The sequence below is a fragment of the Helianthus annuus genome, chromosome 16, assembly GCF_002127325.2.
Source record: "Helianthus annuus cultivar XRQ/B chromosome 16, HanXRQr2.0-SUNRISE, whole genome shotgun sequence".
In the NCBI taxonomy this organism is placed as follows: domain Eukaryota; kingdom Viridiplantae; phylum Streptophyta; class Magnoliopsida; order Asterales; family Asteraceae; genus Helianthus; species Helianthus annuus.
In genome coordinates, this window is record NC_035448.2 from 35,799,724 (window position 1) to 35,812,613 (window position 12,890).

The window sequence follows — 12,890 nt, forward strand, 5'->3', positions numbered from 1 at the left end:
TGTCTAGTGTACAAATGTTTAACTTTACAAACTCTTGTTGTTTGAAGATCATGATGGTTATCTTTGAACTAGGATGTAAACTTTATTTTATGTTGTTAACATGGTTCTTTTTTTTTTTTTTGGAATTTAATGATTAATATTATAAGTTTTAAATTTTGACCCGTTTCGTTGTCATGGTTAAGCTCATTATGTTTTAAGTAAGAATAAGGCCTTATAAATTGGTATCAGAGCCCAGGTTTGAGGGATTCAAGTACCAGAGCTGGGGTGCTTGAACTCAAACCGGTTTTTGATTGATCGTGACGACACAATCGTCATGTGTGTTTAGTCTAAGTAAATTCATCATGTGGATATGATACTCGACTATCACCTAACGAATCACAAGGCCATTTTGATAGCGGCGTCCTACCAATGACGTTCCCCGCTAGGCCAGACCCATTGTGGTAATCACTAACGACCTACACTAGGGGGACCACAAGCATATTCCGATTGTGACATTCCACCAATAACACCTTGGTGCTCCGCCTATAAATGGGAGGAATGTGTTCCTCAGGTAGGGCATCTTCTCCCGAAGGCTCACACTCGCTCTCAATACTCATTTATATTCTCAGACCACATATTTATTCGCATGTCATAGGGTGGTAATAGTAGGGATGAGCAATTGGTATAAAATACCGTCCCGATCCTGATCCCGATCCCGAAATCCCGATCCCGAATTTTTTCGGTACCGGAAATGGTATCCACTTTTTTGCATTTTCGGTATCGGTAAAATACCGATACCGTACCGTACCGACATATTTCGGTATCAGTATCGGTACCAAGTTTACACAAAATTCGGGATTGGTATTTTTCGAGATCGGGACGGTATCGGTATTTGCTCATCCCTAGGTAATAGGACCCCCCCCCCCCACACCCAATGCTAACGACATTGTCTGTTTTGTAGAATCACCAGCTTCCAAAGAATTCAAGTCTATCAGAGAACCCCATATCTGTTGGAACTCGAGTCTAAGCACCCGCGTAGACTTTTACCTGTTTTCTTCACATACAAAATGTTTATTTACTATCTACAACCAAAGAAAGATTTACCAACTATACGTGAGTGAAATGATGATACGGTTACTGACTGAGCAAAAGGGATACTATAAACAAGCATAACTCACACTAAATACGTGATTTTTGTTTTTTTTTTTTTCATAAAATGAAAAAAATAATTAACTACTTAGTAATTAAATTTTTCAATTGTGTTTCTCTAATATGCCTAACCAAGTACTATAAAACATAACTGCCATTTATCTACAATCTCATACATATACAAAGAATGCCATTTAGTTTTTTCAGCCATCGTTTCGGTTTACCAAAACTACAAAAAATAAAGTTGTCAAAAGATAAAAAAAAAACATAGAACCAAGGGCTGGCCCCACCAAAAATCCGGACTACTTTGACAATTTGTACACCCTGCTATTTTCCACAAGTAGAGCCAGTATTGGTTCCAAAGTTTGACCGCAGACACCAAAACGACCCAGTCTCTCTCTCTCTCTCCTTTTGATACGTTGCACCGGTGCCCATAAATCCCTTATTCAACTTTCCCTTTTTTCTTGTTCAAATCTCGTTTTAAATTCTTATGGCGGTTGATTTCATGAGTCTTTACCGAAACAACAACGTTTTGATAACCAAAATGGAAGATAATTCCGTACAAGAAGCCGCTGCTGCTGGTCTCCAAAGCCTCGAGAATCTTGTCGGATTACTCTCGCATCAAACCAATACGACGTCGTCCTCATCTTCTTCTCCTCCTCCTTCTGAATTTGTTGATTATGTAGCTGTTGCTGACGTGGCGGTTAATAAGTTTAAAAAATTTATATCTCTTCTGGATCGGAACCGCACTGGTCACGCGCGGTTCCGACGTGGACCGGTTTCTACTCCGGTTCACAAATCTTCGCCGGTGGTTACACCGGCAAAGATTAACCACCAACAGAACCACCAGATAATAACTGGTGTTTCTGCGGTGGTGGCAGTGCCGGATAAGGTGTATTCTCCGGCACCAATACAGCAACGGCTTCCACCGCCGTCTCAGGTGAATAGTCTGCATCTAGTGAAATCTGAATCGATAGGTAGGAAGGACTTTCCGGTGACGACTATTAACTTCGCTGCTGCGGCAGCTGCCGCGACGACTCAGGCGAACTCGTTTATATCGTCGTTGACCGGAGATACAGACAGTTTACAGCCGTCGATGTCTTCTGGATTTCAGATCACGAATCTGTCACAGGTTTCGTCTGCTGGTCAACCGAATCACTCGTCTTCTTCGTTTAAACGGAAATGTAATTCTGTTGGTGATTCCCACACTAAATGTGCTAATTCATCTGGCCGATGCCATTGTTCGAAGAAAAGGTAAAAATCTGTTATGTTTATTTATGTTGTGAATTGAGTTAAATTTCCGCTGCGTTTGAATGCAATCTTATTTTTATGAACTATTTTCCGAAGAGTAAATCCAACAGATGAGACACTGTTTGTTCTGATTCTGATGAAATTTACAGGAAATCGAGGATGAAGAGAGTGGTTAGAGTACCGGCGATAAGCATGAAGATGGCGGATATACCGCCGGATGATTACTCGTGGAGGAAGTACGGTCAGAAACCGATTAAAGGATCTCCACATCCAAGGTACATCTCTTGATTTTGGTTTTAGATCTAGTGATAAAGTTTAAGTTGATCATAGTTATTGACTCAGTGAGTTGTACTAACTCGGTGAGTGGGTGACTCGTTGACCACTCGATAAGTCCTTTGTGTTGAAAATGTTGTGTGAAAGTTTGACTCATGTTTATGGGTATTTTTGTCATTTGACATTGTGTGTTTTTGTTTGAGAAGACTCTTATTTAGAAAAAAGGATAAATTTGGTGATGAAATCAAATGGAAATATGGAATCTCTCTCACCAATAATTAAAGTGTTTTATTCAAATATAAATCAAGTCAACTGTTTCATAGAAAGTCAACTTAATATTGCTTTGATAAAAGTTAATAAGAATATATTCATTGTTTATTAAATCGTAATCATAGAGTTAGTGCTTATTAAAGCATGCTATATTCCGTATTAATAATTAATTGTTTCTTTTTTATTTTTGCTATCAAATTATTATTATTATTATTATTTTCAAATTATTAGTTTTGTTAAGTTTGAAATCTATGACTGCAAATATGAACTTTATTTTTTTAATGTTTAATCTTCATAACAGAAATCAATTATGTTTTTGAACTAGTATCCATCTTGCTAGTGTGGTCTTGTTTTGTATACAACTACTTTGCCGTTCAAACAAATTATTATGCTTTTGATCAATGGCCATATTTGTTGCACTGTTTAGCATGATGGAGTAGGTCAAAAGGGATTTAATAACCCTGTTTACATTTTATTAAAATAATAAAAAGCAACCATAATGGACAACACTTTAATTTTCCTAGGCATTAACTTTTAATTTAGAGGTTGCCTTTTTTTCTTCTGTTTGAACATTATTATATATATATATATATATATGTATGTATATATATATTAAAATAAGGCGAATTCACTAAGTAAATTATTTTTAAACAGTTTCTATTCTACTAACTTTTTATTTAAAATATAGTGTCCATGAATGTTATAAAGCATATGATATTATGATTTTTTGGTATTTTTCACTCATTAAATTTAATGTTTCTTTTTCAACTATTTCCTTTATTTACTCCGCTTATTATTAATAACTATTTAATATTTAAATTATCCAATTCGTGTAATATATAAGTTTCTAACCTAACTTAATAACTAAAGAAAGATGAAAAGAGATAAAATGATGTGATACATGTATTAATCTTCTTGTTAGAATGAGGAAGTATGTGAAAATATATAAACATCATTACTCTTAATTGTTCGATGATTGATGTGATACATGTATTAATAATTATTTTCTTTTGACCTACTTAATTATTCTTTCTATAATTGCAGAGGTTATTATAAGTGTAGTAGTATAAGAGGTTGTCCAGCAAGAAAACATGTTGAAAGAGCTTTGGATGATCCTGCAATGCTTATTGTTACTTACGAAGGAGAACATAACCATTCTCATAATATGAACGACACGCCGGCGGCTATAGTTCTTGAATCTTCTTAAACTCACGAAAAACGTATTCTATCGGATCATTATATATGTAGCTTACATGGAAAACAAAATGTAAATCTCAATTGCTACCTTTGTAGAGGGAAAGGGCTTTGTATGGCTGTAGTGTCAACAAGAGGATGATTTGATTTGTTACTAGACTTTTTTTTTTAATTTTCTTTTATATAGATTTTATGTGTATCTGTATCGATCTTTTTTTTAAGTGTTCTATATGGTAAGATTATCAATTATTTCAGATTATGAAAGAAATCTTTTAAATATATGTACTAGTTTGATATCATTTGTGTATATAGGATGATAGTCTAAAAAGTGTCTTTTGTTTACGTACCTAAAAAGAATTAGAGAGATAACACGCAACACTATTCATAATTAGAATTAAAGGGCATTTTATTTCTAAATCGCAACCTCTCATCCTTTTGTTACACAAAATATCATGCTCAAACAATCCAGCCAAAAATTTTCCGGAAAAAAAGTATCACAAAGAATTCTAGTATATAAAAATCCAACACAAATTGTATACAACATACCTATATAACAAAATTTTCACATTTTTTTCATATAGAAATATAATACTTAAATTAAAGGTAAAAAATACTCAACTAGCCCAATTAAAAAAATAATCCTGTATAAAACCATTATGAATGTTTTAAAAAAGTGGGAGTATTTGAAAAAGAAATCAACAAAAATGATCCATGCCATTGATTAAAAAAATGAAAAGCCAAGATGTATGTTAATATATTTAGGAAAAATCAACCTTTTACTTAAGAAGTAGGTTGTGGACCCTGTGTGTTACATAGATTGTGTAAAGAAAAAATATCTCACGTAAATAAAGATAATTAATACCATAAAAAATTGCTTAAGACCATCCATAATCATAAAAATGTCAATTTCTTTGAAATTTAAAGAAAATTAAAATAAATTAACACAATTTAAGATGCTAGAGTAAACTGTTAAAATCGTCCCTGACGATTGGGAATTGTGATTATGTTGTTTTACGTAGTGGGTAATTTTAGGTTAAACAAATAAGAGTTAAAAAGAATTGACCAAAATACTTCTAATTTAACATTAGTTTTTAATAGGGTTACAAAAGTGGATGGATCTAGCAACATTTTTAAAACCTTAGTGGTCCAGTTGAGTAAAAAAAGCTTCTTGGATGGATCTGGAAAATTGTATACAAACCTCAGGGACGATTTTGGTAATTTACTCAAGATGCTAATATATCATAGATAATTATTGCTATTTATCAATATATAAATATATTAAAAATTAAAATTTAGTCAACATGAATTACGAATAATTTGAAATGGAAAGCTACACATGATAATATTAGCTAGAGCACATATTTCATTAATGAGTTTCATGTTGATATCATGTTTTGTTTTTTGTGCAAAGAATGGTGTAATTTATTTTTAAAAGTTACCACAAGATTTTTATATTAATGTTTAAGAATTTTATTCTATTTGTTTTTTTCTTTAGGTTGCTATACCGAATGATGGTATCGTAACGAATCAAACTGATACCGATCGAAACTGAATTCTTGCAGCTTTGTGCGAGGGATTCCAGTATCTATAACTTTAAATTATATATTTGTTATTGTTAATAACTAAAAAAATTAAACTCATCCCATAATTTATTTCACCAATTAAATGTAAACTTAAGGCGCTATGTAAATATTATTTACAATAATGAAAAATAGCTTATATATATGATTGATCGTAAATAGATTACAACCATTAGTTAAACAGAATTTAGTAACTATAATAAATTAATTTAAATTCAAAAATGTGTATTCGTTAAGTCTACAACCTTCTATATCTATATTCAGCAATAATTTATATATATATATATATATATATATATATATATATATATTAATAAAATAATATTAGAATCATGGTTGCAAAAGTCGCTAGGCGCTCCCTAGTCGGATTTGGGAGTACTCGGGAAGTACTCGGCTAAGGCGGAGATTACTCGGGGAGTAATTGGCTTGGGAGAACAGTACTCGTGCCTCGACAACCTACATTGTAGCGAGTACTTGTTGGGATTGAACCCTATCCGAGGAACAGATAATTAAAGCCAAAACTGGATCAGGTCAGTGGATCCAGAATAAGCAGATGTTATGTATACAAGTCTCTCCCCTTGAAAGTGGTTTCAACATCTACTGATCGTACAAACTGCTGATCAAGTAAAAGACTGATGATAGACTAAAGCTCTGCTGTTCAATCTACTGCCTTGAGTCAAGCTCTGCTGATCATGACAAGTACTGCTAGGTTCACATCAATGGAAGGATGCAACAGTAGTTTAAATGTCTTTATGTAATAAAATGTAATAACAGTAGTTAGAATAGCAGAGGTTGTATAGATCAGAGGTTAGAGTTTGTTAGGATGTTAGATGTCACTTTCATGGTGACGTCAGCTCAGATGCTTCAGTGGTTTGCTCATGCCTATAAATAGAATAGTTCTCTGTACTGTTCTATTAGCTCTTTCACTATTTTCTTCCTGCACGAACAAATACTGTGAGCTCAAGCTGAGGGGGAGTTTGTTGCATACTTGCAAATTGTAATCGTTGTTGAAATTAAATTCAATCATTCGGTTCAATGTTAAACTTGTATGTTAAAAGCAATTCTCCTGTTTGATTGTGAAAAGTTTGCTTCCATCTTAATTCCGCTGCACAACTCATTCATCTTCATATTAATTCAAACGTAAAACACAATCAAAACCAAACTCAGATCCTAACAATTGGTATCAGAGCTTGGACAGTCAAATTTGATTTAACAATCATTTTGACATAAATAGGTCAGCTCGCAATCGTTGATACTGATAGTTTGTTCGTTTTGATGAAAAACAGAGCAAGGTTTAATCACCATCAAAGTTGATTAATCGTGCCTGTAAAACAACCAGGATGACGTCACAATCGCAAGATGATAAGAATAACATTGGCTCTCTTTTTAAACCACCCATGCTTAAACGTAATGAATACAATATCTGGGAGAGAAGGATGGGTCATATCCTTGCTCAATAGAATATTGGATGTTGGAGGTCTGTTGTTTTTGGTCCCCATGTTCCTATGGTGGCAAGTGCTGAGGATGCAAAGAAGTTCGTACCTAAACCAACTGAAAACTATAATGAAATTGACTTTCAAAAGTTCGAACTCGATGCCAAAGCATTTAGCATCATAGCATCTGCATTACCCAATGAAATCTATGCTGGTCTGTTACATTGTAACAGTGCCAAAGAATTATGGGATGCATTGAAGGAACAATTTTGGGGGATGGAAGAGGTTATTGAAAACAACATGGAAATTCTGAATCAGCAGTATGAAACATTTTGTCACATCAAGGGTGAATCATTAACCCAACAGTTTGAACGTTTTAGCTGTCTCATTAGTGAACTAAGGCTTGTTAAAGTTATGTTTTCAAATGCAACTCAAAATAGCAGGTTTCTTAGATCACTACCTGAAAAATGGGACACAATTGCTTTTGTCACTAGAAATTCAGCTGAGTTCAAAGATTTGACCCTGACCCAACTCCATGGTAGACTCCTGACCTATGAAAGGGAGTTAAACCAGAAAAGGAAGTTGCAAGAGTCTGGTAAAGTTGCTGATGATTATTCATTTGGCAGCACAACTCTTTTTGGTCAGGAAGAATCTAGTAGCAGTAGTAAGGATCAGAGTTATGATCATTTTATTGACGTAACTGCTGGTGGAAATTTTAACAACTCTGATTCTCACTCTGCAAATTATGCTTTCACTGTAAACTGTGAAAACCAGATGTCAGATAACTTGTGCTTTGAACTCAATGATTTGCAACATTTTGATCCCACTGACTTAGATGAGATGGACATTTTGCATCAATTGGCTTTACTTAGTGTTAGAACAAGCAAATTCTACAAAAGAACAGGGAGAAAATTCCCAGGGCTTCATGGGAATTTAAAGGTGGGGTTGGATAAGTCAAAAATTAAGTGCTACAAATGCAATAGGCTAGGTCATTTTGCTAGGGAATGCAGGAGTCAAACCACTGGTCCAATAATTACTCATCCCAGCTCAAACCCTAGACCACAACAACAAAGCACTGTGCACTATACCCAATATACCCATGCAGCACATGTTAACACTGCTCACTATGCTGCAACCCCTGTGCCTGTACATTATGTTCAAACCACTGTTCCACAAATTCAGTATGGTCAAGCCCCTGTTCCTCAGGCACAAGTGCAACCTGTTGCACCTCAACAAGCTGCTCCAACAGTGGTACAACCAGATCAGCAAAGCTTTTTCACTCAAGGCTTTGTTGATTGGAGCAGCATGCCTGATGAACTTGGTGATGAAAATTTTGCTCTCTATGCTTCTAATGATACTTTTGATGATGAATTTTGTTTGATGGCTTTAGAGACAATACCAGAAGGGGTAGAAACTGAAGGTGAACAGCTAAGTGCTGAAACAGTGGACGAAGTTGCTGAAGCAGTGGTTACTGCAGTTGCTGGTGAAATACTGCTGGGAGAAAATTCAGAAACCATGATTGAACCATTGTCAGACCCTTGGTCCAAAGAAAACAAAGAAAAAAAGGAAGATAAGAAAGCAGGTGAGAAAGAAATTAGAGCTGATAAAGAAGGTGATCATCAATGTGATTGTGCCATGATGGCTGCTGCTAAGGTAACACCTCAAGTTCTTGAAAAACTGTGTTTAGATAAATGCATAATTGCATTTGCAAACATTAAAGAGGTAAATAAAAACCTTAGGGATAACGTCTTATCTGATGAAGTCAAATTTGAAAAGTCATTAAAAGAACTTAAAAACAAATTGGCTGAAAAAGACAAGGAAATCAGCAGTCTCAAAGAAGAGCAAAGCATAACCAAGACTCAACTCCAAACTATGGTAGAAAAATACCAAGTTTGCAAAAAGGAGTTGGAATCCACCCAAATTACTTGTGAAAAATGGGTGGAATCTTGCAAAGGTTATGAGGTCATGCTTGAAAAACAGATTAAGAGCAATGTAAAATTTGGTGTTGGTTTTAGAAAACATGATGAAATTGAAAACAATGCTTCCAAAGAATCTGTTCAAACCATTGTTGAAGTTATTCCCACAAACAAGGATGGCCAAGAGGTTAAAATAACTGACAAACTTGGTAACAAAATTACTCTGGAAAGATCTGTGGGATCCTTAATTTTTGAGGAGATTGAGAAATATCAATTTAAACCCACATAGTCTGATGAGTGTGACATCCTGGAAAACTTCAAACCAATGGACTTCACAACCACTGATGGTGTAAAAGCTCCAAAAGCAAAGGTCATTCCTATCAAAGATATCCCAACAGTGGTTCAAAACTCTGTTGCTAAGGAATCTGAGAAAAGGAAGAAAAGATTAAAAACCTGTTTTGTGATTTTTGTGAAAAGAGAAATCATCTAACAAAAGACTGTTTTCATCTAAAAGCATATGATCTAAACAAAACATGTGACATTGTAACTGCTGAAAGCTGCACCATTTGTGGTAAGAATAACCACAAAACTAAGGAATGTGTGTATCTCAAAAACTTTGATGAGAAAAAGAATGAATACACTGCAAAAACATCCTTAAGTTCATCAGCACCATCTGTGAAATTCACCAACAAACAACCACTGTTTGTCCCTGTCCAAACAGCTGTCACAAAACAGCTGAATCAAACATCTGTTCACAAAGATGTTCAAGTGACTGATGCACCTCCTGCCAATCAATTCAGGAGAGGCAAAGGACAACCATCATACCAAAGGATCCCACATGTTTATGAGGCTTACAAAAAGCCCTCTAAACCAAGAGTGAACAGGCATCCTTTTGGTTATCAACAGGTGATTGGCCAAGACCCCCAACAGTGGTTAGAGAAAAACATTCCCAAAAATGTTCAAACCCCTGAGCTAACCACTGTCCATGCATCTGCCACCATCCCAAACACTGTTGAGACCCCATCCAAAGCCTTATTGGCTTTGGAGACCTTAATGAACTAATCCTTTTACTTCATGTGCAGGGAGCTTCTGCATGCTTAGATAGTCTTTGGTATGTAGATAGTGGAGGCTCCAGGCACATGATAGGATGTAAAGCCCTTCTTCAAGATTTCAAAACTCATGGAGGGGGGTGATATATCCTTTGGTAATAATAGTAAAGGGAAAGTTCTGGGGTCTGGTACAATGAAATCTGGCAATGTAAAATTTGAAAATGTCAATCTTATAGACAATCTAAAATTCAACCTCCTGAGTGTGTCACAAATGAGTGATAAGGGGTATGGATCATTCTTCACAAAGGAGTGTTGTAGGATTGTTGGACCAGAGATGGTTGAAAAGATTGAAGCAATAATCAAAAATGGTAAAACTAAACTTGTTGCTCAAAGAAGTGGCAATGTTTATGTTGTTAATATGTCAAAAGAGTGCCCCAGAACTGATGCCTGTCTATTTTCTGCTGCATCCAACAAAGAGACAGAACTATGGCACATAAGATTGGGGCACACAAATCTTAAGACAATCACTGCCATTTCAAAACAGGGGTTAGTAGGAGGTTTACCTCAAAAACTGTTCACCTGTCCTGAGCATTGTGTTTCCCGTCTAAAAGGAAAACAACATAAATGCTCCTACAAATCCATTGATGAGTCCAAAACAACCAAATCTTTTCAAATGCTTCATATGGATTTGTTTGGCCCAGTTAAAGTCATGAGTCTGAAGAAAAAGAGATATTGTTTGGTTAGTGTTGATGACTTTTCTAGGTTTACATGGACTTACTTTTTACACTCAAAAGATGAGACTGCAGGCATTATGCAAGACTTTGTGAAATAGGTTGAAAAGCAGTTTGACCTTCCAGTAAAAATCTTTAGAAGTGACAATGGCACAGAGTTCAGGAACAAGGAGTTGGGTGATTTCTGTGTGTCAAAAGGAATTGTGAGGCAATACAGCATTCCAAGGACACCAGAACAAAATGGGGTTGTTGAAAGAAAGAACAGAACTTTGATTGAGGCTGCCAGAACCATGCTTGCAGATTCAGGTTTGCCATTAACTTTTTGGGCAGAGGCAGTAAACACTGCTTGCTATGTTCAAAACAGAGTTTTAATCAACCCCAGGCATCAAAAGACTGCCTATGAATTGCTGTATAAAATAAAGCCATTAATCTCATATTTCAAAGTTTTTGGTTGCCCATGCTTCATTTTAAACTTAAAAGATTCTATCTCAAAGTTTGCAGCCAAAATTGATTGTGGTTATCACCTGGGATACTCAACCACTGCTAAGGCCTACAAAGTGTTTAACACAAGGACCAAAACAGTGGAAGAGACTTTGAATGTAAAGTTCAATGAATTTTCATCACTGAAAATCCCAACAAATCCTGCAGATTTGTTTGATCTTGATAAATTTACATCTGAAAATACTGCTGTCAAGACTAACAGTGCAGGTCCATCTGAGAATTCATCACCAGATTATGGGTATGAGATCATCATTCCTCAACAAAAGTCTGTCACAATGGGAAGAGCAGCAGGTGTTCAAAATAGTTGTCAAAGCTCAACCAATGCTACCTCAACAGTTGTTGACCAAAGTAGCCCCTTAACCACTGCTTCCACATCATCAAACACTGTTGATAAAAGTCCTCAAACAGTGGATCAAAGTCAGCATGTGTCCACACCTTTACCTCCTATTCCACCACCTTTTGAAGCCACTGCTGGATCATCAAAGTCACCAGCAGTGGCTAGCTCAGATGATTCACATCTGCAGCCATCACCACTTAATGCCATTGTTCCATACCAAGGAGAGTTAATCTTCTTGAAATCTCATCCACCAGATCAAATTATTGGCAACATCAATGAAGGGGTGCTCACAAGAAGTCAATCCCAAAACATTTGTCTTTTTGCTGGTTTTCTATTTCTCCATCAGCCAGTCAAGTACCAATAGGCACTGAAAGACAATAGCTGGGTAGAAGCCATGCAAGAGGAGCTCCAACAGTTTAAAAGACAACAAGTATGGGAGCTTGTACCACTGCCAGAGAATGTAAGTCCTGTTGGCACAAAGTGGGTCTTTAAAAACAAAACTGATGAAAGGGGCATTGTTGTCAAGAATAAGGCCAGGCTTGTGGTTCAAGGTTACAGAAAAGAAGAGGGCATTGACTATGATGAAACATTTGCCCCTGTAGCAAGACTTGAAGCTATTAGATTATTTGTGGCCTTTGCTGTCAACCATAACATCAAGGTGTATCAAATGGATATTAAATGTGCATTCCTCTATGGTAAGATTCAAGAATAGGTTTATGTTTGTCAACCTCCAGGCTTTGAGGATCCATTTAATCCAGATCATGTCTACAAGCTAAATAAAGCTTTGTATGGCTTGAAACAAGCACCAAGAGCCTGGTATGAAACTTTCTCCACCTTCCTACTCTCCATTGGTTTCACTAGAGGAAGAATTGATAAAACATTGTTTTTAAAATGGAGAGGGAAGGATTTGATGATTGTCCAAATTTATGTGGATAACGTCATCTTTGGAAGCACATGTAACAAAATGTGTGAGGAGTTTAGGCAACTCATGACATCTGAGTTTGAAATGAGTGCAATGGGTGAACTCCAGTGTTTTCTTGGTCTTCAAGTAAAACAACTACAAAATGGCACTTTTATCCATCAAGGCAAATATGCCAAAGAACTTTTAAAGAAATTTGATATGGATGATTGTAAGCCATGCAGTACACCCATTGCAACCAATAAATTAGTCATGTCTGATGGGAAGGATGATTTGGTTGATCAGACCTTATATAGAAGCATGATTGG

General features: G+C 35.8%; 1 protein-coding gene across 1 annotated transcript; it reads left to right on the forward strand.

The window, feature by feature from the left end:
* Positions 1-1,472: 1,472 nt before the first annotated feature.
* LOC110915420 (probable WRKY transcription factor 7) lies at positions 1,473-4,375 on the forward strand. The gene is made up of 3 exons (XM_022160119.2): positions 1,473-2,382; positions 2,529-2,654; positions 3,967-4,375. The coding sequence occupies exons 1-3, from the start codon at positions 1,619-1,621 to the stop codon at positions 4,127-4,129; spliced, it is 1,053 nt and encodes a 350-aa protein (XP_022015811.1). The 5' UTR covers positions 1,473-1,618; the 3' UTR covers positions 4,130-4,375.
* Positions 4,376-12,890: the final 8,515 nt, after the last annotated feature.

What these genes read in the sequence shown, in the direction of transcription:
- LOC110915420 (XM_022160119.2), top strand. Translation starts at nt 1,619, where the DNA reads ATGGCGGTTGATTTCATGAGTCTTTACCGAAACAACAACGTTTTGATA. An exon ending in TGCCATTGTTCGAAGAAAAG is followed by an intron (nt 2,383 to 2,528) that starts GTAAAAATCTGT and finishes TGAAATTTACAG; the next exon opens with GAAATCGAGGATGAAGAGAG. An exon ending in AAAGGATCTCCACATCCAAG is followed by an intron (nt 2,655 to 3,966) that starts GTACATCTCTTG and finishes CTATAATTGCAG; the next exon opens with AGGTTATTATAAGTGTAGTA.